The following is a 25,910-nucleotide window of genomic DNA, read 5'->3' as shown; positions in this document are numbered from 1 at the left end:
CTAAACACGCTCAAAGCTTAGTGGAGACCTTTTCCACATCTCCAAACTGGCCAACTCCCCAGAGCTTGTCCGGCAGAGGCGGCGGCGTCTTGAGCTGCTCTTGAATCCGCTGTGATATCTCCAGGAAGCGCGTACGTACTTCATCCCAGCGCCGAGCCAGATTCACAAGCTTGAAATTCCGTTTCTTCCATTCCCCGTCGACAATCACATGCTCGATATCTCCGGGGTTTGCATGGAGAACCACGGCCGCGACGGGATCACTCCATCCAAGCATGTTGGGGCTGTCCCCGTTAAAAACAACCACATCTGCCTTGGCGCCGACTGCGATGACGCCAATATCGTCTCTCCACAGGGCACGCCCTCCCTGGCGGGTCGCAAGAAGGAAAGCTTCTTCCACCGCCATTGGATTCGCATTCGGCAGTAGACTCTTATCTAGGGTCTTGGTGTAGTTCCTCAGCCGGGCTAACTGGAGCCAAAGCCGGGCCTGGCTGAGGATATCTCCAGAGAACGTCCATGTCGTGTCAACGCCGAGACAGGCTTGGTCGGAGATCTCATGGCCGGTAGCCTGTCCGTGGCCATAGTGGCATTCGGACTCTGGGGTTATGGCTACGAAGACGTTATCACGCCGCATTGTTTCCATATCCGACTTGGACAGGAACGGGGCGTGAGAGACGATAATCGGCAGATCAACCTCGTTCAACTCGTTCAGGTCGCACAGCGCAGTGGGGGATGTATTTCCCTCTGTCAGGGATGAGTTGAGGATACCAAGCTGATCAGGGAGAAACGTACGTGGCCAGGGGCCTCCAAGATGATGAACAGTAAGGGCTTGAAGGCCCAATACCTCCTTCTCGCGGAGGATTGACCTGGCAGCGCCATCGCCATTGAGGATGGTAAACCCCTGGCCGTCTAGCGACAGCCCCGGGAGAACCAGGGGGAAGTCATACTTGGCAAGGTCTCCAAAGGCGGCCCATTGCTGGGCAATCGGAAAGCGATCATGGTCGATGACATCGTAGCACCACCAGATTCTGGCGCCACTATGCACAGCTGCGCGGTGGCCAGCCCTCATCACCTCGGGCGACCAGTTGTTGTGCGCGTGCTCGACGTACGAAGTAACGCCTCCGTTTAGTCCTTCTAAATACCCTTCCAAGGAACTGAAGTAGATATCATCTCCCCGGAATGCCGCCTGTGCGCCCGGAGAGCTCTGGCTCACCCAGTCGAAATACTGAGACAGCGTCACATTAGGGCCCAGTGTGCGATACGCCGACTGCCACATGTGGACATGGGCATTGACAAAGCCTGGTGAGACGATCTTCCCTGAGACATCGATGATTTGAGTTCCCTCTGGGATGGTGATGGCGTCACTGTCTTCCTCGACTGCAGCAATGCGATCGTCCACGATCAGCACTGAGCCTCGTCGGAGCACCCGGATGGACTTGGTGTTGGTGTCGAACGAGATCACAGTCCCGTCTTTTAATAGTTTCGGCGCCATTTTATCGCAAATATGAATGACTGGGCAGCGGAATGAGAGTAAGAAAACGTGGCTTGCCTACTGATCCCTGGGCGGGGGAGGCGTCCATTAATAATCGAAACCAATCCCCGGCCGGTGTATAGAAATAAAGCGATTGGTGAGATTCATTTTCTCCGTTGCACCATGCCATTGATGTTATTCTTTCGTTCGTGCATCTTATTGGGCAGGAATCGCTGTCATTCTTGGTCTGCGAGGCCCAAACGCCCTCAGTCTCCAACTTCTCCAACTCCGCCCAGACAACACCCATAACACAACATGACCCCCTTATATCCCGGGGAGTCCCTCGCCAATGTCGCTGGTTTTCCTACATTATACCACTTCCAGCCCGCTCGCGTCGAAAATGCCCGTAAGGGGAACCCACTCATCGTCTGCGTGACAGGCGCCTTACATCTCGCCCGCATCTTCTATGGCGGCCACTCTGGCTCGAAAAGCAGCGACTTTGTAAGCTACTGGCTATCGGAGAATGGATATGCAGTGTTGTCTCTGTCGTATCCACTGGAAACAGAGCCCGAAATCATGCCACCCACTGCTGCGAGATTCCGGATCCCCGACTGGGGCAGGCAAGCGGCGGCGACAACCAGGAAGATCATCGATGAAAAGGATCTCGGAGACCCATCGATTGTTCTGATCTCGTGGAGTATGGGAGGTCGCATCGTCGTGCCATTTAACATCGCAGCAAAAGAATTGGGTCTCGACGTCCAGCAGTACATCAGCTTCGCCGCGACCCCGGGGTTTTCCACCATCCGACCACCTATGCCAGGGTTGACCTGTACGGACTCGGGCTACTTCCAGGTCCCTCCCCGGCTGGACAATTTCGAACGGCAAGTGTCTGAGATGGAGGAGCTTAACGGTCACACTATCATTCCTCGCGACATCTACCGCCGGGAGTACGTCGGGGCGACTCCTGTCAATTTAATCGGACTCGGACTGAAGTACGATGAGACCGGGTTTGTTCGCGATGAGATCCCCCATGAAGAGGACTCGCAGGTTCTCAACATTGCGAATCTCCCATTCATCACGGCTCTCTATCCAACGAGCATTCTCGACGCCAGTCATGCCATGACGGACCGTGCAGGCTGGGGGTTCCTCATGACTTACAGTCTAGAGTCATTTATAGGGAAGCAGGGACTGCGAAACGCAAATGAATCTTCAAGTTGGCAATCATTGCTAGAGCTTGTCCACTCTGCGCCGACAGAGCTGTGTCTGCCTGTGCCTGGGAATCATTTCTTCTTCATTGGAGAGCAGTCTGCGCGAAACACTGCAGAGATGGTTGATAAACTCATTGGGCGAGCATATAACTTCCAGACTCAGCTATTTCAGCTCATAGCATAGATTATAGAATATATTCGTCGACCCATATCCCAAGAGAGGAGTGGGTATATTATACATTCCCTGCCTTTCCACCGATAACGCCTGCAACTCCAAATATTCGACAAGCTGTTCGTTTTTATTCCTTCTTCCCTGCTCCATCTTGCCTAACCTGCCCTTGCCCTGTATTCTCGTTCCCCTTCGGTTTATCCAACGCAATCATCTCATCAGCCCCGATCATTCGCTTCTCGAGGATATTCGACGTTCCGGCGACTCTGGCAATAACGCACCCAGCAACGATCGCCCCGACCGGTATAGCGCGCATCGAGCCCGGGAGGCCATTCTGCAGACTCGAAAGTTTGACAAGTTTAGCGGCCTCTTTCGCTAGAGTAGAGAGGTTGTTTTGAGACATGGGGGGTTTTCTTATATATGAACAGAACGTTTATTTTTATCTGGGGTGGTTACAACGTCAGACGCAGAACAGCTGGGGAGGGGACGGACTCGGGCCTTTTCTGAGTCATACCTTAGTTTCAGCTGTAAAACTTGGCTTGAATCCGGAGTGTTGGTAGTGCTTACTGCAGGCTGTGTTGATCGATCGCATTGTCGGCGGTTGTGGCTCCGACTTGGAGATCGATAGACTGGCGCGGGATTTCTTTGACAACATGGTGAGTCGGATCAAGCAACGCACATTATGCTTGTATAATAGATGGAATTACGGCATTAGTTTATTTATGGACACAATTACTCAAAGTGGCTTAACTTCTTTACTTTGTTTTCTTTAACTGAGTGGGTAGATATATATATATGCTAGCCCTAGCGAAACGCGGTTGATCACAACCAGTATAATAAGCCAATAAACTTGGTGTAAAATCACGGCATTAACTATAAAGTCTATATAAGGGTTTTCTCTAGGAGTTAATAAATATACACGGAGATGAGAGTAAGGGGAGAATGCAGATACCGCTTAAGCCTGAGGTTTCTCCTTGGATGCGGAATTTTTATCGGTTGCCTCCTGTCGGCCAGCTTCAAGGTCGTGTTGCGTCTCAGACTCACTGCCTTTCTCGCCAGTAGATTTGTTTTCTGATCCTTTCTGATTCACGGTCTTGATATTAACCCACTCAACAGCAACAGCACCCAGGATGGCAGCGGCGCCAAGACCTGCAGCGACAATGAAAATCTGCGACAGCGTATAGTTATACGCGTTGACAACTGTGCTAAGTTGGTCTGCAGGAACGCTCTTCCTGAGATCGGTGGCACCAGTGTTCACAATGGCGTGAGCGTCGAGTCCTGCGACATTGGAAAGACGCTGCACGAGTTTCGTCGAAAGCAGGTTCTGATCCACGGCGAGGAAGACAGCACCGCCGAGTTGCTGCATAAAGAACATCAGCGCCATGCCGATTGGAACGTCCGCTTTTGAAAGAACAGTCTGCGCCGAAAGGTTGGACGTCTGGAAGCCACAGCCATTTCCCAGACCATAGAGCACCTGGTAGCCCATCCAGTAACTGTGGTTTGAGCTCGGGGTCATAGTTGAGAGAAGGCCGGCGCCGACAGAAGCGAGAACTGGAGCTACCAGCATGGCCGGGACGTAGTACCCAATGCGCTGTGTTACAGCAGCTGATATAATTCCCATGATTACCAAGGCTAGGACTAGTGGAATGGTGCTGAGTCCTGCCTGGGTGGCCGAGTCTCCCTTGACGACTTGGAACCAGATATTCAAGTAGTATACAATGGACATCATTGCCCCGGTAAACAGAAAGATGAATAGCATGCTACCAGCTATCGAGCGGTTCAGGACAATTCGCATTGGTATCATCGCCGTTTCAGGCGTCAAGACCTGGAGTATAATAAATGCCACGAAGAGGACGGCAAACGTGACGAAGAGACCGACCATAGTGGGTGCTGACCAGGCGTAGGTAGTACCGCCCCATTCAAGAGCGAGGATGAGACTAATGATCGAGGGAACGAACAGGAAAACACCCAAGGGGTCAAGTCGCTTAACCTGAGCCTTGATACCTTTCTGGGGAGCCGGGGGAGCCTGGGAGTGGAACAACACTAGCACTGCTACTAGCGCGAACCCTCCGACGGGGAGGTTGATATAAAAACACCATCTCCAGGTTCTGAATAAAGTTAGATCGAAAAGCCCATGGCTTAGGAGTATGGGTGACCTACACATTGTCTGTAAAGGCGCCGCCAATGATTGGGGCCACCACAGATGACACCGCAAAGACCATACCAGAAATAGAGGTGAGCATAGGACGCTTGCGGAGAGGCACAAGCGAGACGATGATCATCATGGCTCCAGTGAAAATGCCAGCCGAGCCTACTCCAGCAATTGCACGACCGATTATGAATGCCGTGGATGTCGGCGCCGCTCCACAAATAACTGAACCGACCTCGAATACGACAATGCAGGAGATGAAAGTCCATTTCGTTGAATAAAGCTGGTAGACCCGGCCAAAGAGGGGGTTAAAGGAGGCAGCGGTCAACATATAAGCACTTCCATACCAACCGATATCGCTGATTGCGTGGAACTCGTCGGTGATAGCTGGGATTGCAGTAGCGATGATTGTCCGGTCCTAGAGTATGGTATCAGCCAAGGGCCATGAATGCCAAGTTGCAGAAAGACCTCTTACCAATGCAACTAAAAACATTGATAGATAAACCCCCAGCATAATCAGCCAGAATTGAGGTGATAGGGGTTGGAAATCCTTTTCAGCATCGGCAGAATCGCCTGGCTGGGCTGGCTTGGTCTCGTCAGTAGAAGACATGGTGTTGATACAACTCGGGGAGAGGGAATGCTTGTATTGGCTGTATTTGATCCATGACTGGGATATTCTCTAATATTTATATCCGTTTTGACGATTCAGCTTCTATTCCGAATCCGGGGTCCCTTCGGGGGTTTGAAATGCTGTTTGTTTGGGTTGTGTTGAGTCGACGCTCCCTCTCGGACGCTTCTACTGTCCGAGAGTCCTGCTGAGTCATCCCGGTCGGGCATTTCCAATCCCCGCCGCCGTCTCTCTTCAGTATTCTGGATCGCCCGTCTCTCGTTTATTTATATTCCCTAGTCCCTTGTTTTCGTTTCCATCTTCTTCGGTGTAATCAATTTCCCTTTCTGTTGGGTTCATTTACTCTCTCCTTAGGACACTCCGCACGGCGTGTATTATGTCCGACTCTCACCCCGACAAGTCTACCCGAGTGTTGTCGTGTGTACTTTGCCAGCAACGTAAGATTAAATGTGATCGCACCTTTCCTTGCACAAATTGCATCAAGTCTCAAGCCCAGTGCGTTCCTGCTGGCCTTCTTCCGCGTCATCGGAAACGTAGGTTTCCGGAACGTGAACTGCTGAATAGGGTGCGCCAGTACGAGACTCTCCTCAAGCGGCATAATATCGAATTCAACCCGCTCCACAGTGAACCGCCAAAGGAGGGCGATGAAGGGCAAAAGAGACGGAGTGTTGAATCCGAGGACTGGCTGCCTTCGTCCTCTGCATCGCCCCGAGCAAAGCTGTCAAAAGAGTCATATGACGCCAAGTATAAGCTCTTCTCCAGGTTCTCTCGCAAACTGCTAATATTTGACAGGGATTTCTGGAATGCGATGAACCAAACGGTATGCTTGGGTTGGACCCAAAGGATCTTCATCACAGATATTGACGACTGAAACAGTGCCCTCAATCTGACGACGAGGCCGACTCGCCCCCACCCACGATGACCGAGGAGGTGGTCAAAAAAGCATGGGACCAGAGATCTGGGCTTTGTGACCCTCTATTTGGCGGCAGGGCCGACCAGATCGATGTTTCATCACATCACCCGGAGGCATCACAGATTTTCCGCCTTTGGCAGGTATACCTTGACAACGTCGACCCTCTACTGAAGATCACACATACGCCAACCCTACAAGCGCGCATCATCGAAGCTATTACCAACTTGAAGCAAGTCAGTCCTCAGCTGGAGGTTTTAATGTTCGGAATATATTGCATTGCAATCGGAAGTCTAATGAGCGATGAGTGCCAGGAGCTCCTTGGTGCTCCGAGAGAAGAACTTCTCTCTCAATACCAGCGGAGCTGCCGGGAGGCCTTGGTACGCTGTGAGTTTTTACGGTCCGACAAGCTCGATTGTTTGACCGGCCTATACTTCTACTTGGTGCGTTTACTGGGATCCATGGTGTTGTTATACGCTGACAATACCAGGTGTCCTTGCGACCTGTACTTGGAGACCCTCGCACATTGTCCTCAATGCTTGGCATCGCAGTTCGCTCAGCGCAACGTATGGGTCTGCATAGCGAGTCCGCCTGTTGTAGGTATCCTCCATTAGAAGCGGAATTGCGTCGAAGGCTCTGGTGGGCCCTGGTTCTGTTTGATACTCGAGTTGCAGAGATGGCGTCCTACAGAACTCCCACTCTCAGCCCCCTTTGGGACTGCAAGATTCCCAGCAACGTGAACGATTTTGATTTACGACCAGAGATGAAGGAGGCGCCTGAGCCCCAGGGCCAGTCGTCAGAGGCCGTTTTCGTCGTCGTTCGGTCCGTTATGGGCGACTTTTTGCGGAACTCTTCGTTTCACCTAGACTTTACGTGTCCGGCCCTCAAGGCTATCGCGAGGGATGTTCGCGACAAATCCAACCCAGAGGCCAGTGAATTGGATACACTAGAAAACCTGCTAGTGCAGAGATACCTGCGGCCTCTAAACCCCGATAATCCGCTTCATTTTATAACCATCTGGATGACGCGGGGTATGTTGGCGAAATGTCGTCTGTTTGACTATTATTCCAAGTATGCTGGTGGGAGCTATACTAAGGCCCAGCGCGACACGGCCATCTCCTTTGCGCTAGAAACCATCGATTGCGATACCAAAATACTCCTAAACCCATCAGCCAGCCGGTATCTTTGGCTAGTCCACTTCCACTTCCCTTTCCCGGCTTATATTCATATTCTACAAGACTTGCGGAGACGGCCTCTCAGCCAACACTCAGAGAAATGTTGGGCCTCCATGAGTGACAACTTTGAAGCTCGTTCGGTCTTGCTCCGTCGCATGTCCCCACGGCTACTTGTCAACACAATGACTGCAGCCCTTTTTCAGGCTTGGGAGGCAACCGAGTCGGCCTTGAAGCAGTCTGGACAGGAACCAGTCACACCAAAGATTATAACGATAGGGAGGGAGTTGGTGGCTTCAAACCAGGCAAGCCAGGCCGCAGAGAAGCCGTCGAGCGGTGGCTCCGCTGTCTGGCCGACTTCGATGAACCCCGATCCGCTATCGCTAATGGGAATGGGCGGCCAATACGGTGGAGCTGATATGTGGATGCCTTTTAACTTACCGGCACCAATGTCTGAAACTAGTATCCTCAGTCCATCTGACTGGTCACTAATAAACTGGGGGATGTAGCCCATCAGTCAGGACTGTCGAAGTGCTACCAATCCCGAAGGTTGGGACGGTGGAATTCTCCGCTACGAACATCACAAGCCATCAGGATTAGTGTAAGCCTGGAAGTATTTTCATTTCTCATTTCCTGAAAATTGGCATTACATTTGTGCTCAACCCTGTCTTGCAGGATCCTGAGCTGGCTTGTTCTGGAGATATTCGTCCAGCTCTCTCATGACCTCCGGTGTCAATTTTGGCAGCAATTCAAGGCTCTTCACATTGTCGACCACCTGTTCTGCCCGCGACGCTCCAGTAATTACGGACGACACATTCTCATTTTTGACACACCAGGCCAGTGCAAGCTGCGACAGCTTAACCCCGAGCTTGTCCGCCAATGACTGCCAAGTGTTAGTGGAACGATAGGGCCGTATGGACTGTCAGAACGTACCTGTATCCCGGCAATCTTTTTGACATTGCCCGCCCATTGGTCACTTTCCCAGGTATCCCTTGCCCCGCGGGCAAAATTATCCTTGCTCTCCGCGAACCGTGAGCCGGGGGGAGGCGCGGAAGCGTTGTTATACTTCCCACTGAGTAGACCCATCTTCAACGGTGAGAACGTTGTGAGACCAATCCCGAATCTTGAATATAGCCGCTGGTACTGGCCTTCAACCTTCTCGCGGTCTAACATGTTGTATAGTGGTTGCTCTACAATCGGTGCAATCAGACCAAGTGATTTAGCAATACCACAAGCTTCTGCGATTTCGTCCGCTGACCACTCTGACGTTCCCCAGTAAAAGGCCCATCCCTTCTCAATCACAAAGTTGAATGCCCGTACCGTCTCCTCCATCGGGGTTAATCGATCGGGGCGGTGGGCGTAGATGATGTCCACATATTCTAGTTGAAGTCGCTCAAGCGACGCCTTGGTACCCTCGATAATATGTTTGCGAGATAGTCCGTGGTTGTTGATCAGGATTTCACCGTTGGCCAGACCCCAGTTCAACTGATGTTCTGTTATTTTACACCCAACTGGTTTTCTGATTCTCGGAACTCACTTTGGTGCTAATAACGATGTCGCTCCGCTTCCACTCAAATTTCTTGATTGCCTGGCCCATGACGATCTCGGATTGGCCTCCAGCGTAACTTCGATCGTCAGTCTTCGTACATTTGAAGGACTAGTCGGTCTACCTTTCGGCGGTGTCAAAGAAGTTGATACCGCAGTCGTATGCCTGTTTCATACATTGGAATGTGATCTCTGAAGTCGCTCCGTTAGCTTCGTTGGTCTCTCGGGTTGAAAATACGAGAAAGTGTACCGTTGTCGACATGGCCACCGAAGCTACGTAAAACGGCAGTTAGACCAGTCTTCCAATGAATCACGGACAGTAACTCACGTTAGCCATCCGCCCAGGCCCAGCACAGAAACATGCAACCCGGAGTTGCCAACACGGCGGTATAACATATCCTTGTTTTTGTTGGGCCACGCCATCTTAGTCGGAAACGCCGGTATGGTCGATAATCAAATATTTTGGACAATTGCCTTCCACTGTGGACACTCGCCCTATTTAACGCCATTGCTGTTGAATTTGGTCTATCTGGTACGGTGTAGATTAATGGGCCACGGAGAAAAATTCGGAGGGGCTGAGCTGGTCGCGACGAGGGGCTTCGTTCTCCGGCGGGCCAGCTCCAGAGCTTCCTCTACTACGGGAGTACCTCGGCGAGTCGCAACTGACGATCAATTGGCAAGGCCCTGGACAGCCAACCATATTGAGGGCAGTTGCATGACAGCCCAGGCACCGCATGAGTCAGGAAATGGCATTGGATGCGGGGTGGGCCCAATAGGCAATGGCGTATTGAGTGGGGGGAAAGACGCCATCGTTCCCTCCATGCAGAATCCCAGACACGTCCAATCACCGCACAAGCCGGCAGGTCCCTCTGTCACTGCAATGTTTGAGGGGGCGATTGTCTCGAAACTCCGCAAGTCCTCCATTTCATCTGCGTAAATTCCGCTCGCGATGATCCGAAGAGGCGCAACGAATCCTTCCAGGGCCTGCCTGACCAGGCAAGCTTGCGATGGTTGCAAAGTGCGCAAGGTTCGGTGTGGTGGAGGGAATCCATGCAAGCCGTGTCTGAATGCGCGCATCCAGTGTTCCTACAATCGCACCCAACAAACACGAGGGCCGCAGAAACTGCGCGCCGCAACGAGGCATCTTATCGAGCAAAGCCAGCGAAATAACCGTCGTGGACGTCCTACTTCCCCGGAGCACAATGAAGGAACCTCTGGAAGGTTTGTCTAGTTTTATGCGCTGGTGGTCTTCCATTCAATTCTAACTTTAGTTCAGCGCAAGGTTACCGGCGAACGCCCTGGTATCACTGCTGTATATCTACCACGTTCGCATGTACCCTGTATGGCCGATTGTCCATGTCGAAAGTTTGATCGCCGCTCTCCAAGCAGACTGCGAAGGTCAGGACTATGAAACGAAAGCACTCGCCACCGGATTGGCAGCTGCGACAGTTGCGCAATTACGGCTTGGTGAGAACTTTATCTCAGATCAATCAATCACAGCGAATGCGCTCGCTGCCGAATGCCTGGAAACTCGCAGAGCATTTGACTACCGCTCGCGAGTCAACTTGAACAACATCCGCACTGCGTTTTTCCTCCACGTGTACTACGAGAACCAAGAGCCCGGGGGCAGCGAGTCCATATTATACCTGAGGGAGGCGATCACCATGGCGCAATTGATGTATCTACATCGAGAAGCGTCATACAATGGCCTATCGGTTGAGGAGCAACAAATTCGTCGTCGAGTGTTGTGGTTATTATTTGTCACCGAACGGTAAGGGAATATACCCATCTGGTCTCACATTGCTTCTAATAATCTGTCTTCAGTGGCGTCTGCATCCTCCACAAGCTCCCAGTAGTTCTCAAAACGGATACAGCAATGCCAGAGATCGATGCGAATGACGAACCGCAGGTTTTGCCAGCTTTTCTGAAACTCCTGGCATTGTTTAGGCTTTTCGAACAAACGCGAATGTTTAACATTGTTGAAGACTACCACCTCGGATTGAAGCCGTCTATTAGCCCCGTCAAAACTCCGGACACTACATTCGACGAAATACTCCAAGACAGATTTCGTGATGGCGCTGGCGCTTTGGACCTAGCCTCTGATGTACAAAGGGCGGACCTCTGCGTCACAAGACACTGGATGCGTATTCTGACATGGAAGGCCCTATCAACAAACTCTGGTGGCAGCTCGCATGTGGGCGAACTCCATAACTCGCCCACCTTTCCGTTGCTAGTCGCGAAGGATCTCATCAGCGTAGTCTGTCGACTACCACGAACGGCGCTCCAAGCTCATGGACTGGGAATGGTAAGACTCGTTCCTTATCACAAGTTCGATTCCACAGCTGACACCCTGTGCAGCAGATGAAGTTGCACGAAATTGCCAACTCGCTTGTAGATGCCGTGACCACAATGCCCATGCTTACACAGACATCGAAATGGGACCAGGAATCACGACCAAGTAGCCTCCTTTCCCATCTCCACTCCCTTTTGTCAGCCTTCACAGATGGGGGAAACAATGCCCTTGTGGATATGCTGTACCGCAAAATGGCCCATGCGCATTCTGTGGTTTCTTCAACTATTCCGCCGTTGCTTACTTGTATTCGTCCTGTTCAGAATCGCAGTTGTGAGAGTCAGAGCACTAGCCGGGTTCAGGGCACCGTGTCAACTACCTGGGAGGGTGGCTCTTCCGCTAATGACGCCGCTGATACTAATGCAGCCAACTGGCTACGTGATGGAGCTCCTGGTGGATCTGGGCATGAAGTTAATCAGACCAGTCCGCGAGCCCCTGGTGGGACCACTGATGCCGCCACGGCTTCCGTACCATTGGATTTTACTGACCAGCAGTTCGACAATCCATGGAGCTATCTTCAGTCGAGCTACGACCCTTTGATGTACCCCCCTCCGCAAGATTTCGGTACAAATGCAAGCGGGCTTAGTGTTCCGGCAATTTCGGGTTCATTAGATATACGCTCACTCGATACAGTCTTAAATAACGTCATCTTCGATACTTCTCACAACCAGTTGCCTCTTGGCCCCTATTTCCCTATTGCCAATGTTCCTGGCGATGGACATCCCCAGGTTAATATTTGAAGCGGAAATCCAGTCGCTCGTTGCCCTCCTTCTCGCGCTCAGCCAAGTCCGTCTGGTATTCAACGCGCTCTGTTGGTGACATCGCCTCCCATTTTCGCTCCTTCTGGCGGTTCAAATGCCTAAGGAACTCACGCTGGGCCACGAATACCACAAGCGACAAGGCACAGATGGCAATTAATACTTTGTTTCCCGTGTAGTAGTACGGAGAATCCCAACTCCGGTATATTTCTACTTCCAGTCAGTCTTTGTCTTCTTTCATGGTATGATGGGACTTACGCGAAGATATCACCGACCCGACCTGGACAATCACGTTATACGTCGCAGCGGTAATAGCCCGCTTCTTGACGTCAAAGGTATTCTCCGAAATCCAGGCTGAGACAATCGGATGGAAATATGGGTACCCCGAGATCATTGTTGTGACGGTAAATCGCCCCCAGTTGTATCCATGGTCAGGAAGACCAAGCAGGGTCGCCAGCAGCGGCAGGGACCAGAACTCGCCAAACACGCAATGAAACGTGCGCTCCCCGAAGTATTCGCTACTCTTGGACAGGATAAGCATGAGGATGATCTGGAGTGCGGCGGATGGGATTGTCAACATGTTCGACTCGAAGGTGGTAAAACCAAGTCTCTTGAGCGTCAGGGACAGATATCCCTGGACGGGGCCCTGGGGAATATACGCCACGAGGCCGATGAAATACAACCCCCACATAGACTTGTCCTTCCATGCGTTGAGGACATCGCGCAGGGTTGCCCGCTCATGCAGTTCAGTCAGGCCCTTTGACGGGTCATCGCGGAGGAGGCGCTGGACGGCGTCAGTACTTATAAATTGGAATGTTTTGGGCGACGTACGTTGATCATAATCACTTCCTCGCGCTCCGAGTACCATGACCTCGGGTATAAGACACTTTTTGTTCTCGTTGGCGAACTGGGGAGGTAGAACATGGCAAACAGCCCAATAACAAAGGTTATGAGACCGTCAATTAGGAACAGCCAAAACCAACCAGGCTTCCCCTTTACTCCTCTCATCTCGAGGATTCCCGCGGCGAGCAAGGATGAAATGATACGCGCAACCTGATGGGTATGTTAATTATGTCGTGCAGTTAGGGCAAGGCAAACATACGTTCAACGTCGACCAGAAGAAAGCCAGTCGGACAGAGAGCTCCTTCGTCTTGTAGAAGTAAGTCGCGAACAAGATTGTGCCGGGGATAAACCCTCCCTCGAATGCTCCTATCAGTGCTCTTGTCGCGTAGAAGGATGGCCTGTCTGTCATCCACGACTGTGTCCAGGAGACCAAACTCCAGAGGAGCATCAGCGTGGGCAAGACTCGTCGGAAGCCGAAGCGCTTGATTAGCAACTGTACAGGGAACTCTGCTGCCAGGAAGCACATGAGCTGGATAGTATTTCCCTATAGATCTCAGTTAGCCTAGCCTTGGCTCTGCCTCAAGCTCTCACATACATTGTTGTAGTCGTCGGTGGTCAGATTCAGATCATCCAGGAACCTGTCGGTCAACGCATTGGATAGATTGCCCCGGTCCAGTTGCAGGCCAAAGAACTATTCACGTCAGCCACATTCATCACTGTGGTATTCATGGTCTTACCATCAGACACAGCCAGGTCATGAGCATCAAGTCTGTCTTCATAACAACCCTCTTCTCCTCTTTCTCCGACCACGACGCAGTGGGATCGAACCGGTGATGACCCTCGTACGATTCATGCGGAGGAGTCACCCCAGCGAGGTTCTGCTGTCCAACAGCAGCCGACGCCTTTAACGACTTATCATCCTCGTGAGCATGAGCAGTCAGGGAGCTTTTCGCGCTCTGTTCAATGTCAGCCATGGCTGCGGGTAGGTCTTGTTGACAGTGGAAACTCAGGCAAGAGGAGTGCGAGAGGAAACAACGCGCGATGTGCACGTCCTTATACATACCTTTTTGTAGATACAGCCGACTGGGTCGACTGGCAAAGGATGAGCATTTCTCCCTGTAGTTATTCGCAATCAAGGCCTTGCGACCGTTAGGCGAAGCAGCCGGGCCCTAAACAGCACTAGGACCATTACACCACTGCAAGGCCCGAGCACATCATCGCGGAGTGGCGCTGTACTCCATGAGAGAGTTCTTTTTTGTCGCGGCGATCGCACTCCTTACAAAAGTTTATATGGTTGTTTTTTTCGGCTGTCTGTTGTGAGATATTCTGTTCTACCAGGCCAGTCTTGGAGGGATATACGGCTCTACGAGGGTCGTTACCACCACAGAACACCATCAACACCAAACCCCAGTCTTGAGACTCTTGTGCACGATCTAAACCAGCTTGGGAAACACGGCCGGTCCATTCAAGCGGCTCTCCGAGAATTTCGCCGAAGCCCCGCCGACAGCGCTACGAGCCTGGGCCATGTGCACCACTCTTGCTGGGTCCTGCAAGCCGGCAATATGGGGAAGCCATCGATGATAGAGAACCGTATGACAGACGCTGCTAGTGGGGAAATTGTATATGAATGTCGCCATCGCGGACTCTATTCTCACCTCATCGTTCAAGAACCAACCTCCCTGTTAGACCACCATGCCCACCGTCATCGAGCAAAGCAGTCCAGCCCTCTTTGGAGGAAATCCCGACGCTCGTCCTCGAGTCTCGTCGCCCCTTGAGGACTCTGGGAGTCTGGATGCTTACCAGTCCCTAGACCTGACTCCTGTCATTGGCAGAGAGTACCATGGTCTCCAAGTCGCCGAAATCCTGCAATCTGCCAAGCGCGACCAGCTGATTCAGGACCTCGCAGTCACCAGTAGGTTACACCTCTGCCTGCCATGGTATCTAGCTGACTCGGGTAGTCTCTTCACGCGGAGTGGTGTTCCTACGTGACCAGGATGTGACACCGCAGCAAATGCGGGAGTTCATGGAGGACTTGACCCGGTTAGCAGGCTGCGTCAGTTGGCATTCCTCATTGATTTACTACCCATCTAACACTAGCCTAGCCGGAATCATCAGGTCTCCATGTCCATCCCCTCACAGAGGAAGGGAGCGAGCTGGGCGACCAGATCAGTGTCATCAGCAGCGAGAAGCAAAAGAAGGGCGGCGGTCTTACACACCAGCTCAGCGACGTGAGTAGATTCGCGTCCGCAGGCTGGCACACAGACATCAGTTTCGAGCGCGTCCCGTCAGACTACGCCATGCTCAAGATCCACACTCTTCCTGAAACAGGAGGGGATACGCTATGGGCGTCCGGTTACGAGATTTACGACCGCCTGTCGCCTGAGATGGCGTCCTTCCTAGAGCGCCTGACGGCGACCCATGATGCTACTTTCTTCCATGAGGAGGCGCGACGACTGGGAAACCCGCTGCGGAAGGGGATCCGTGGATCACCGCTGAATCATGGCGACGAGCTCACATCCATCCATCCTGTCATTCGGACGAACCGTACGTTTTACGAATCCTGCATCACAGAAAGGTACTGACAGACGTAGCCGTTACCGGGTGGAAATCAGTATACGTGAACAAAGGCTTTACCAAGCGCATCAACGGAGTAACAAAAGACGAGTCGGATGTGCTTCTGCACTATCTCTTCAACGTATGTCCATCGGAACTTCTTCCAGTTCAACACTAATATGTAAACAGCTTCTCACACAAAACCACGACGCTCAAATCCGCTTCAAATGGAGGAAGAACGATATGGCTATCTGGGACAACCGGTCAACCTGGCATTGTGCGACATACGACTACGCAGAGGCTCGCAGCGGCGATAGAGTGTGTAGTTTGGGGGAAGCACCATACCTGGATCCTACCTCCCAATCGCGAAGACAGTCTTTGCGAGAGAGACAGTAGTCCGTACTGGATACTGTCATGCCGAATTAGGAAATGCCCACCCTTTGCACCTTCTTAGGAGTGTGGCTTTGCATACCAATGATGAATTATGAATTAGGGGAACGTCCTCCCACTCGCTCTTTCCTCCAATATAGTCAAATTCCCGTCGATATCAAACAGTGTTCGATCCCAACACGAGCTCCTCATTTTACCAATTTTACCATATTAATATAGCAAATATAGCCACTCTTAAATATTATGTCTTCCGGCCACCAATTATCGGATACTGTTATTTTTCACCCCAAAGCTCCACCTCCGCCTACACCGCAAATTGAAGACATTCGCTCACACAAGCACGATGCGGACCTACGCAAGTCCTTGTTGGAGGCTCTCAATAAGATTCCCGATGAACTAAGCGCCGTATTGCCGGATCTCGTGCTATGGGACGAACAAGGCCTGAAACTCTTCGAGGATGTCACACAATGCTCTTCCTACTACCTAACGAGAGAGGAAATTGAGCTCCTCACAAAACATAGATCGCAAATCGCCGCCCACATCAAGCCAAGAAGCATGATCGTAGAGTTAGGGAGTGGGTAGGTTGCATACCACCCTCAGGCTACTGCCACTGCTGATTGCGAATAGAAATCTACGCAAGACCAAAATCCTCCTCGATGCGCTTGAAGAACTTGCCCGCCCGGTCGATTACTACGCCCTCGATGTCTCCCACCCCGAGCTCCAGCGTACCCTCGGTCCGTTAGTACGTCAGTATAAGCATGTGCGGTGCTCCGGGCTACTAGGAACATACAGTGATGCCCTCGAATGGTTACAGAGCCCGCCGAACAAGAATCGGCAAAAGACAATATTGCATCTTGGGTCGACACTGGGAAATCTCGACAGGAAAGATGCAGCGAAGTTCCTGTTCGACTTCGGTCACATCCCTAATTCCTCCATCCTGCTTGGCTTGGACGGCTGCAAGGATGAGCAAAGGGCCAAGCAAGCATATAATGATCCGGAGGGGCGAAATCACAAGTTTATCATGAACGGACTCGTATCCGCCAACAAAATCCTAGGAGGGGATATTTTTGACCTTAAAAACTGGGTTGTTGACCGCGACTGGGATGATCAGGAAGGGGTACACTATCAATACTACTGCCCCTCTGGTGTGACATCTTTAAATGGAGTACGCACCGAGACTTATAACAGGCTGTACGCTGCCCGTAGCCACAAGTATGATGATGAAGATCTGGAACACCTGTGCAAGGACGCCTCTCTAATCAGGTCAGACTCCTGGAAATCTGACAACATGTATCGTAAGTCTATCACTAAGTCCCAAATCTAACGCCTGGCTAGTACTGATTATATCCAGATCTTCTTTACCTAACCATCGACTGGGTAAAGGTTTATTAAATGGGTAGAATTACCTTTCTTGTTCAAGCTAGTTTCTAGTAGTAGTCTTTGAATTATTGAACATGTCTGCTTTACGAAACGCTGAAAAGTAGATCTCAAGACGAGAAAGGTCCTCTAAGCCTCCGACCCAGGCAACATGCTGGTCTGGACGACATAAAACAAGGCTGCCTTCCTGTTTGTCGATTCCATATTCTTCATACGCATGGCCGATGCCGCCTCTATACGCGCTGTCATCGGAAAAAACCCTGTTATAGTCCCATCCTAGTTTCTCGTCGAACGGATGGAACAGCTCGGGTAGTTCTAAGAGGTTGACAGATATTCTCGGGCCTGGATGAATCAGAATCACGTCAATAGCGCGCTGCCATTCTTGGAATCCAGGTTGCTGCGAGCTAGATGCATGCGCCGGTCCCTGGAACACCTCTGCAAATTCGGCCAACCGATCAACATTCTTTCTCTGTTGTAGGTCACCAGAGAAAACCAGGAGTCTCCACGCGCCGTTGCTCGACAGCAACTCTGTCAGTTGTATCGTGCACGTAGAGGCCTGGTTCAAAACCGGAACAGTTCCCAGCCGCATCCCTAGTTTGATATTCGCTGCTTTTGTCGATTCACCACCCTCACCACGCGAAACGAGTATATTCGGCTGATACGTTACCTCAACTCCAGACATGAACCCTGTATACCCCGCCCGTACTTTGCTGACCTCGCTGATGGAAGCTTTATTCTCCTCATAGACATGGACTAGCCGAGAATCCATTGCCATTAGCTCCTCGGCTACCGGGTGTCTTTCGAGCTGGTACGTCTCAAGAATGTTTGGATCTGAAGCTCCTGTGATAACGGACCCCAGTTTCCATACGAGATTGTATGCATCCTGGATGGAGACATTCATGCCCTGGCCGGCTTTGGGCGAATGGATATGTGCGGCGTCACCTACGAGGAAGGCACTATAGTTGTTAGCAGCATCGAAAATGAAATACAAGGGTCCCATTTACCGATGCTTGACTTGAAACTGATTAGCCAGACACTGCTTTATCTTTGTAAGGTCAGCCTCCATCTTGTATTAAGCGTGACGGTCATACAGGATACAAGGACCACCAGTCGCAATGTTGGTACGTCAGGCTGTACGGGTGCATAGCACGTTGAATAAGCTGAGTCAGTGCCTCTGGCGTCTCGTTCGACTGATCCAAGGCCTTCTTTTCCAGGTCCGAGTCGCCCTGTAGTTGAATATAAAACCGAACTAGGCGGTCCTCTCTGGGCACTAGCATTATACTCCCGTATTCATCAGAATGGATGACACAAGTCTGGCGGATATCAGCTGTAAATGTTAGACTGTATTCTTGTTGTGCTTTAAGACCACATACGAAAGTCCGTGATAGGTATAATGTCAATAACACCCCACATCGAGTCTGTCGACCTAGCCTCCAGTGGTATGTCGAGCTGTTCCCTGACGAGACTTTTTGCGCCATCACAACCGATGATATACCTTGCGTGAATGACCTCCGTCACTTGTGATACATGCTCCTTGAGGTCTTCCGGCCGAGGTAGATGCATCATTCGATCTGTCTTCAGCGCCTTCGTTTCCACGACCACAGGGTGAGTATCATTATCGTCATCAGTGAAATAAACCCTCTCTGCGCGCTTCTGTCTTTCAACCCGAACCCGTCCTCGCTCCTCCAAGTAGTCAATCATGACCTGCTCTACCTCGCCCTGATTCAGCGATGTCTGCGCGAACCTGGAGAGACCCCCAGACTGGGACTGCACGCGCTTTTGGCACTCCAAATTCCCCGTATCCCCATTTACAGCCTATCATCACATTAGCTCACAGTTCTCCCAGACCAAACAGATATACGAGGAAAACTACCCACCCAGTAACTCATCTCCACCTCCTGCACGCCCTTGCGCAGAATCGGATCGGCAATGCCAAAACTATCAAGGATCTCCAGCGTGCGGCTGTGGATGCCGTCTGCATGGCCGGTCTCTGTTCGGTGCGGCTTCTCATCAATAATCCGCGTCGAAATTCCGCTGAACTGGCTGGCCCAACATGCGGCCATGAGCCCTGCTGGGCCGGCGCCGATGATTAGCAGGTCTGTGTGGGATGTTTGCAGTACCATGGTGAATTGTAAAGTGTGGTCATGATGGTTAACATGGCCTACATATGTAAGCTTAGGAAGATTTCTTGAGTATGGTACGTATTGCACTGTCATATCATCAATTTCCTGTTTTGCTAGAGGTGGTGCTGTATAGACAGTTGGCGCATCATGATGTATGCAATGACATCATAACAACGTGAGACAACAAAACAAACCAGTAAACAACAAGATTATATCTATTATTAAACACGTCTAGAATCTTAGAAGGCCCTTCACATGTATTTTTGCATCATGATGTAGCCCCAGCGTATGTGGCATGGTTGTTGGCTGTCGTATATATGTCCTGTCTCCTGCTTTCAACACAGATTATGAGTTTATACCATTCCCCATACAAATACCAATTGAGAACAAATGTCCTTTTATTATCGCACAATGTCTCCGTCGAACCCCCCTGATCCCCATATCACCAATTCGGCCGATGTAATGGTCAACGGCGGTCGCCCCTCAACAAACGAAGACATCCCAGTCATATCCAAGCACTGCACTGTAACCTCCCAGCGCATCCCAGCGACATCAATACCCACAGACATCGAAAAGCCGGGCGTCGCGCGATGCAATGTCGTCGAAGGGGACAATTCGCCAGACTCCATGAAACAATTCCACGAATTTGCAAGCCCCCTCCATCCATCAAAACACCACCTACCGCCCATGCTAATAAGCTGATAGACACCGCTGCAACAACACGTCCTCTTCTGGGACCGCGACCGCGACGGCCAGATCTACCCCTTCGACACATACACGGGCTTCCGCGATCTAGGATTCAACATCCTCTTCTCCCTCCTCGCCATGCTAATCATAAACCTGAACTTCTCGTACCCGACTCGGCTGGCACACTCGATTATCCCAGACCCGCAATTCCGGGTATACGTGGACGGTATATACAAGGCGAAGCACGGGTCCGATAGCGGGACGTTCGATGCAGAGGGGCGGTTCGTGCCGCAGGCGTTTGAGGATATGTTTGCCAAGTATGACTGTGATGGCGACGGGGCTTTGACGTTTCGCGAGTTGTTTGAGATGATGCATGGGAATCGGTGTGCGGTGGATCCATTTGGGGTATGTCCAGTCAATCTTGTCTTCTGGCCATCTTGGTTTTTAAAGGCAATGTGCTAATTACTTGTTTAGTGGGGAGCTGCGTTCTTCGAATGGGGATCGACGTGGCTGCTCATTCAGAAAGAGAGTAAGGTGTACAGGGAGGATCTACAGGGTGTATATGATGTATGATGGTTTGGTTGGCTGGCTTTGTGCTACCTGTTGCTTATGGTAACGCTAACTGAGTATAGGGTTCTATCTTTTGGAAGATCGCGAACGCGAGAAAGTCTGGTAAAGGGTGGTCCCAGGGTTTTGGGATAGGCAGCGATGGTTTCCTGGGAGGCGTCAAGGTGGCCTGAGTCGCCTTCGTCTTAAGAACCTAATCGCAGCTGCCACGTGCAGACATACTTCGAACTGCTTGAAGTATGTATTTATGCCCGAGGGCATTGTACATAGACCGAATCAAGGAGATTCGATGGATTGCATGGTAATCATAAATAGTGACTCCATCTCGAGTCGAACCTAAATCGGGTTCTTGTAGAGAGGGATCTCATCATACGGCGTTTGGATGGCAGGGTGGACCGTCATGTTTTGCGGGAGATTCATATACGGCTCACCAAAGGCCGGGCCCTCCGTAAATTCTGTCTCGAAGCTTGGCGAAACTGCAGTAGTCGAAGTTACGCTGGAGCTGCGCGAGACTCGTTCAGGCGAGAACATGTGTACATCTGCAAGGGCGGTTGGCCGGGGCCCTGGCCCGAAAAATAGGCGATTGTAGATGCTATTGCAGACCTCCCACGACCGGCGCGATGGTACACTGATCGACCCAAGGCTGCGCAGCCACTCCAGTCCCTTCTCCAAGTGCAACGTGATATGGGAGGCTCCGTCGGCGTGGAACCGAACACAGAACTCCATTTCGATCAGCAGCACGGTAATAGCCTGCATGAGATAATGCAGCACACACCACCATGGGGACACTTGGACTAGCCAAAGCGCATCCGTCTTATCAGGCAGCAGATCTAGTAGCTCGCAAGCCGAGTCAATGCATATGCTTGCTATCCGCTGCTGACTGAGCGCTGAGGCTTCAGTAGGAGACCGTTGTCGTTCCGAGCGACACAGCGACGGCCGACTGAGAGTTATACGCAAACTATAAAACCGGAAAGCCAAACTCCAGCGTTGTCGCTCGAAATCTGTTGACTGGGGGTGGAACTTAAAGTGGAATACATAAGGAACCCTGCTTAGCCACTCGTCGGTTTCTTGGACCAAATCCATAATAGACGCGCTAATCGTCAGCCAAGGACGACGCGCAAATCCAGGACTATATAGTGAGTCGATCGCGCGGCGCATAATCACGGTTAAGTCAACGAAGTAGAAGAAGTAAAATGAGTTGCTGGGAGAAATGTCCATCGGGGTCGGCGGGGGCTCCTGCCCCATAACCCCATGACCTAGAGCGGATGAATCCCATCCAGGACTAACGCGCCGCTGAGACGTCAACCCCTGCATGTAATCGGTGCGCGCCCTAAAGTCCATTAGCAGACGCGAAGCCACTGGTTCACGGAACTGCTCCTCGTCGAATGGGATGGGCAGTGGGGTGGTGCTGTATTTGTCCGGCGCACTTGTCGGGCGACCGGTCATGATTGAGAGGGTATTTTCAAGAGTATATATTGACCACCATACCCGGTATCTAATTTCTTTAGATAAGTTGGATGTTTCTTTGCTCTCGCTGCGCAGGTTGACGCCCAGGGCGATGGCCGAGCGAACCGAAACGCCACAGGCTCTCCAGGAGCGGTTGATATGGCCGATTGCCATTAAAAAGAATGCGGTGAGTCCTTCGACCTGGACTTGCTGTAGATTTGGATGTTCCAAAAGCTGACTCTCGGTGAAGTTGAGCTTGCGCGCTCTTGTAAAGCAGGTCATGGGACTGTCCGCCTCCGCCACCCATGGCTTTGAAACTAATTGCGCGAACTTTGAAGCGAGTGCAAATACTAAATTCAGAATTGTGAGCCAGCGCTTAGTCGGCTGGATGTCAAGTCGTGTATAGTACATTTCATACTGCTGCATAAAAGGTATCTTTGCGATGATCGGAAACGAAGGATGAACAGTAAAGAAATAGCAGTCCAGCAGCTTATCGGCGATATGGCGGGGCGGTCGTCCATACGGATCGATGCTTGAATCCAGTACCAGCTCCTCATCGTCAAGGAAATAACAGACCGATGTTAAGGACTGGGATTTGTTCGACGCCTCGGTGTCCAAAAAGGGCGTATCTTTTTCTAGAACCTGATACAACTCGTTGATCCATGACATCTCTGACGGGCCACCCATGAATCCAATAGCTTGTAAACCTTTGTCCTTGTGGAAATCCTCCTGGATATACTCGATTCCGAACGAGTGCGTTGAAGAGTGCGTCGCATGATCTGGGAGGGGAAGATCCGGTTCTGAACTAACAAACTGTTCAAATTAACCGCCGTTCATAACCAAAGCGGGAAATAAAGCATACCTGAGCTCGCGTCCGTGAAATCAGGCCCTTATCCTGACTATCCACGCGCGGCTGGAGCTCCTTCAAAAGCCGATCGTAAGCCTGCACCTGCCTCTCCAGATCGTGGAGGCGCTTCTCCGTAACCTCCCGCTTTCCATCCACATAGACGCACTGCAGGTCCATGCTGGTACAGCGACCACAGGGATTCTGTCCATTGCATTTCGTCTTCTGCTCGCGGCATTCAATACAAGCTCGCTTGACGCGTTGATTACCGTAGGACCGAAGCTGCGACACCCGGGGAATAGCGATTTTGGAGGTAGGCGGCGAGGGCTCTGAAGGCGTCAATGGCATTCCTGAGGAAGCCTGCGTTCTACCAGACGAGGCATCTGCTGAGGGATCCGACGAAGCTGGGAAGAAGGAGACGACCCGGAAGACCCCATGATTCCCCGCGGAGCGAGGGCGTTTATTTGATCGCATGGCACGGGAGTCGGAGAAGGAAAGATTTCGAAGGAGGCGGGCATCCCGGATGTAGCAGCAGAGCATCCATCGCTTCAGACGTGAGGAGCGAAAGCAAAGCCTGGCCGGGGAATGGGAAGAGTGTGACCCAAGATTTGGAATAGCCTGATTTGAGGTGAGGTTGCTGCCGGCGGTCGCAGTCGATGCTGATTGGCGGGCCGTCGCTTCCGAGACTTCTCCGCGGGTCAAGCCGGCTGACTTGCCAGCCAACGGGCGCCGCTTTATACTCCCAGCTCGCTTCATTCGCTCTCTCACTTACGGGTAGAGTGGCGACGACTAACACAGTCCATTGCATATTTACATTCCAGACTCAACTAAGGTACAATATTGACTTCCCCGACAACGGCGTCTACCATCTGCTGACTCGCCCCAAGATACTGTAGCGGATCGCACAAACTAGCGAGTCGATCCGCGGCAAGGGCCCCGCTGAGATCGGGGTTCTCCTGCAGTACTTCGAGGAGGCTCCGGTTTCCTTCAATCGCTGTCTTGCAAGCTTCATAGACAATGTCATGGGCCTTTTGCCGACCGAGCACCGGCGCCAGCCCCATCATGACCGCTTCCCCGACGATGAGTCCCCGCGTGGAATGGAGGTTGCGACTCATCGAATCCACCTTCACCACCAGTCCACCCATTGCAAAATTCGTCTGATGCAAAGCGCCCACTGCAGTAATGAAGGCTTCAGGAATGGCCACCCATTCTAAATGCCAAGGGCCAGAAGCGCGCTCAAAATCTGTCACCATGGCATCTAGCCCCAGGCTAGCATTAGATCGGAGCAGCTTTGATGCCGCGAGAATGACCTCGCTCGAGATTGGGTTACGTTTCTGAGGCATGGTCGACGAAGCTCCACGATGGGGCACAAAGGGCTCCGAGACCTCGTCAAACTCGTTCGACGACATGACAATCAGATCGAGGGCGATCTTGCCTAACGTGCCCCCAATCAGTGCAAGGAAATTGAGGATCTCAGCGACTGTGTCACGAGCAACGTGCCAAGTGATCAATGGATCTTTCAATCCTAGTTGCGTGGCAAGCTCAGCGCGTACCCGGAGACCAGTATCGGCGTCTTGAAGCGACGCCAGCGTGCCCGCCGCGCCTCCAAACTGGACTAGTAAGCACCTCCGCTGGATTTCTTGTAAACGCTCTTGGTGGCGCAGGATACCCGACAGGTAGACAGCGCATTTATAACCGAAAGTACACGGAAGGGCGTGTTGAAGGTGAGTTCGACCGGCCATCGGTCTGGCTTGTTAGCGTAAAGTTCAATCGACAGAGAAATATATAAACGTACGTATCGCGATATTTCTCTGCCAACCCTTTCAATACACCGACCAGCGTCTGCAACTCTCTCTCTACAAGCTCCAAGCCACGCTTCACCTGTAGCATTGAGGCGTCGTCCATGATGTCTTGCGTGGTAGCGCCCCAGTGGATATACTTGGCCATCTCCCCGGGCGTCCCCTCAACGAGCTGCTTAACGAGCGGCAGTACTGGATAACCAACAATGTCCGTTTCCTGAGCCAGGCGCTCAAAGCTGGCAGGTCATTAGCATTGTTAAAATCAAAAACAAGGAGAATTGAATACCATACTCTAAGTTTATGTTCGCACAAGCACTGGTGATTGCCTCGCCCGCAGCAGCAGGAATCACACCCACGGCTGCCTCCGCCCGCGCAAGAGCAGCCTCCACCTCAACGAGGAACCCCGCGTAGGCGTCATCGGTGAAAATGTCGCGCACCTCCTGGGTGCCAAATAGATTTCTGAAGACGCGGGAGTCGAGTGCTGAAACGGCCATTTTAGAGATTGTATGTTGTGACAATGGAGCATGTTGGGCATGGGCAGTGCTGGGCCTGACGGTTATTTCTACTTCATTTGCTGCCTCAGGCTGCCACTGTGCTGATCGGGATTGTGCTTCTGCCGGCACTAAGATCCCCACTCATAGAGTACGAGTTTAGTTTTCTAGGTCTACAATGCTATGATAGATATGCTACGGTTGTGACGATGTTTCTTTCAAGTCGAAAATGATCTCCTCTCCAGCCAGGTAACCATTTGATCAGCACTTTTCGATGACTCTTTGGACACTCGGAGGGACATCGTCAAGAGCTGGGAATTTGTGCATACATATGCAATAGCTTTCCGAACCTCTCTGCTAGGCTGCTCGGCGTACAATGCATGCCAGTCCATTAGGAAGACCACTCCCCAGGCTATATTCGCCGTAGTATCGC

At 51.7% G+C, this 25,910-nt stretch overlaps 13 protein-coding genes across 13 annotated transcripts; 5 read left to right on the top strand and 8 right to left on the bottom strand.

Moving 5' to 3' along the window:
* Positions 1–10: 10 nt before the first annotated feature.
* On the bottom strand, positions 11–1,489 carry ASPVEDRAFT_138011 (uncharacterized protein; the record flags this gene model as incomplete). Its single annotated transcript, XM_040807450.1, has 2 exons — positions 11–741; positions 790–1,489. 2 exons carry the CDS (start codon positions 1,487–1,489, stop codon positions 11–13), a joined length of 1,431 nt encoding a protein of 476 aa, XP_040671603.1.
* Positions 1,490–1,783: 294 nt separating this feature from the next.
* On the top strand, positions 1,784–2,860 carry ASPVEDRAFT_32192 (thioesterase domain protein; the record flags this gene model as incomplete). The annotated part of the gene is made up of 1 exon (XM_040810576.1): positions 1,784–2,860. One exon carries the CDS (start codon positions 1,784–1,786, stop codon positions 2,858–2,860), a length of 1,077 nt encoding a protein of 358 aa, XP_040671602.1.
* Positions 2,861–2,917: 57 nt separating this feature from the next.
* On the bottom strand, positions 2,918–3,601 carry ASPVEDRAFT_870387 (uncharacterized protein). Its single transcript, XM_040817962.1, has 2 exons — positions 3,413–3,601; positions 2,918–3,258 (listed from the first exon to the last, which is right to left on the bottom strand). Exon 2 carries the CDS (start codon positions 3,246–3,248, stop codon positions 2,976–2,978), a length of 273 nt encoding a protein of 90 aa, XP_040671601.1. The 5' UTR covers positions 3,249–3,258; positions 3,413–3,601; the 3' UTR covers positions 2,918–2,975.
* Positions 3,602–3,800: 199 nt separating this feature from the next.
* Positions 3,801–5,604, bottom strand: ASPVEDRAFT_153989 (MDR family MFS transporter; the record flags this gene model as incomplete). Its single annotated transcript, XM_040808382.1, has 3 exons — positions 3,801–4,953; positions 5,006–5,412; positions 5,470–5,604. 3 exons carry the CDS (start codon positions 5,602–5,604, stop codon positions 3,801–3,803), a joined length of 1,695 nt encoding a protein of 564 aa, XP_040671600.1.
* Positions 5,605–5,998: 394 nt separating this feature from the next.
* ASPVEDRAFT_138958 (uncharacterized protein) lies at positions 5,999–8,213 on the top strand (the record flags this gene model as incomplete). The annotated part of the gene is made up of 4 exons (XM_040807535.1): positions 5,999–6,366; positions 6,415–6,442; positions 6,499–6,975; positions 7,023–8,213. The coding sequence occupies 4 exons, from the start codon at positions 5,999–6,001 to the stop codon at positions 8,211–8,213; spliced, it is 2,064 nt and encodes a 687-aa protein (XP_040671599.1).
* A 101-nt stretch (positions 8,214–8,314) lies between these two features.
* ASPVEDRAFT_199303 (putative voltage-gated K+ channel beta subunit (KCNAB)) lies at positions 8,315–9,882 on the bottom strand. The gene is made up of 6 exons (XM_040809280.1): positions 9,578–9,882; positions 9,500–9,522; positions 9,375–9,441; positions 9,242–9,329; positions 8,638–9,189; positions 8,315–8,587 (listed from the first exon to the last, which is right to left on the bottom strand). Exons 1-6 carry the CDS (start codon positions 9,670–9,672, stop codon positions 8,363–8,365), a joined length of 1,050 nt encoding a protein of 349 aa, XP_040671598.1. The 5' UTR covers positions 9,673–9,882; the 3' UTR covers positions 8,315–8,362.
* Positions 9,883–10,120: 238 nt separating this feature from the next.
* On the top strand, positions 10,121–12,458 carry ASPVEDRAFT_870133 (Zn(II)2Cys6 transcription factor). Its single transcript, XM_040817959.1, has 4 exons — positions 10,121–10,470; positions 10,526–11,020; positions 11,074–11,554; positions 11,608–12,458. Exons 1-4 carry the CDS (start codon positions 10,199–10,201, stop codon positions 12,337–12,339), a joined length of 1,980 nt encoding a protein of 659 aa, XP_040671597.1. The 5' UTR covers positions 10,121–10,198; the 3' UTR covers positions 12,340–12,458.
* Positions 12,329–14,174, bottom strand: ASPVEDRAFT_138501 (putative MFS transporter; the record flags this gene model as incomplete). The annotated part of the gene is made up of 6 exons (XM_040807498.1): positions 12,329–12,570; positions 12,616–13,141; positions 13,189–13,410; positions 13,460–13,744; positions 13,796–13,891; positions 13,938–14,174. 6 exons carry the CDS (start codon positions 14,172–14,174, stop codon positions 12,329–12,331), a joined length of 1,608 nt encoding a protein of 535 aa, XP_040671596.1.
* A 718-nt stretch (positions 14,175–14,892) lies between these two features.
* ASPVEDRAFT_87169 (uncharacterized protein) lies at positions 14,893–17,535 on the top strand (the record flags this gene model as incomplete). Its single annotated transcript, XM_040817994.1, has 8 exons — positions 14,893–15,112; positions 15,159–15,253; positions 15,303–15,744; positions 15,792–15,895; positions 15,943–16,071; positions 16,372–16,721; positions 16,771–17,438; positions 17,495–17,535. 8 exons carry the CDS (start codon positions 14,893–14,895, stop codon positions 17,533–17,535), a joined length of 2,049 nt encoding a protein of 682 aa, XP_040671595.1.
* A 28-nt stretch (positions 17,536–17,563) lies between these two features.
* ASPVEDRAFT_138234 (uncharacterized protein) lies at positions 17,564–19,643 on the bottom strand (the record flags this gene model as incomplete). The annotated part of the gene is made up of 5 exons (XM_040807468.1): positions 17,564–18,476; positions 18,525–18,580; positions 18,612–18,847; positions 18,894–19,335; positions 19,398–19,643. 5 exons carry the CDS (start codon positions 19,641–19,643, stop codon positions 17,564–17,566), a joined length of 1,893 nt encoding a protein of 630 aa, XP_040671594.1.
* Positions 19,644–20,006: 363 nt separating this feature from the next.
* ASPVEDRAFT_153982 (caleosin family protein) lies at positions 20,007–21,070 on the top strand (the record flags this gene model as incomplete). The annotated part of the gene is made up of 4 exons (XM_040808381.1): positions 20,007–20,291; positions 20,349–20,735; positions 20,805–20,897; positions 20,963–21,070. The coding sequence occupies exons 1-4, from the start codon at positions 20,034–20,036 to the stop codon at positions 21,068–21,070; spliced, it is 846 nt and encodes a 281-aa protein (XP_040671593.1). The 5' UTR covers positions 20,007–20,033.
* A 163-nt stretch (positions 21,071–21,233) lies between these two features.
* Positions 21,234–23,661, bottom strand: ASPVEDRAFT_87166 (Zn(II)2Cys6 transcription factor; the record flags this gene model as incomplete). Its single annotated transcript, XM_040817993.1, has 2 exons — positions 21,234–23,156; positions 23,206–23,661. The coding sequence occupies 2 exons, from the start codon at positions 23,659–23,661 to the stop codon at positions 21,234–21,236; spliced, it is 2,379 nt and encodes a 792-aa protein (XP_040671592.1).
* Positions 23,662–24,014: 353 nt separating this feature from the next.
* ASPVEDRAFT_138900 (class-II fumarase/aspartase family protein) lies at positions 24,015–25,480 on the bottom strand (the record flags this gene model as incomplete). The annotated part of the gene is made up of 3 exons (XM_040807527.1): positions 24,015–24,933; positions 24,983–25,222; positions 25,278–25,480. The coding sequence occupies 3 exons, from the start codon at positions 25,478–25,480 to the stop codon at positions 24,015–24,017; spliced, it is 1,362 nt and encodes a 453-aa protein (XP_040671591.1).
* Positions 25,481–25,910: the final 430 nt, after the last annotated feature.

This window comes from Aspergillus versicolor (assembly GCF_001890125.1).
Source record: "Aspergillus versicolor CBS 583.65 unplaced genomic scaffold ASPVEscaffold_9, whole genome shotgun sequence".
NCBI classification, from domain to species: domain Eukaryota; kingdom Fungi; phylum Ascomycota; class Eurotiomycetes; order Eurotiales; family Aspergillaceae; genus Aspergillus; species Aspergillus versicolor.
This window is presented reverse-complemented; position numbering and strand designations above follow the sequence as displayed.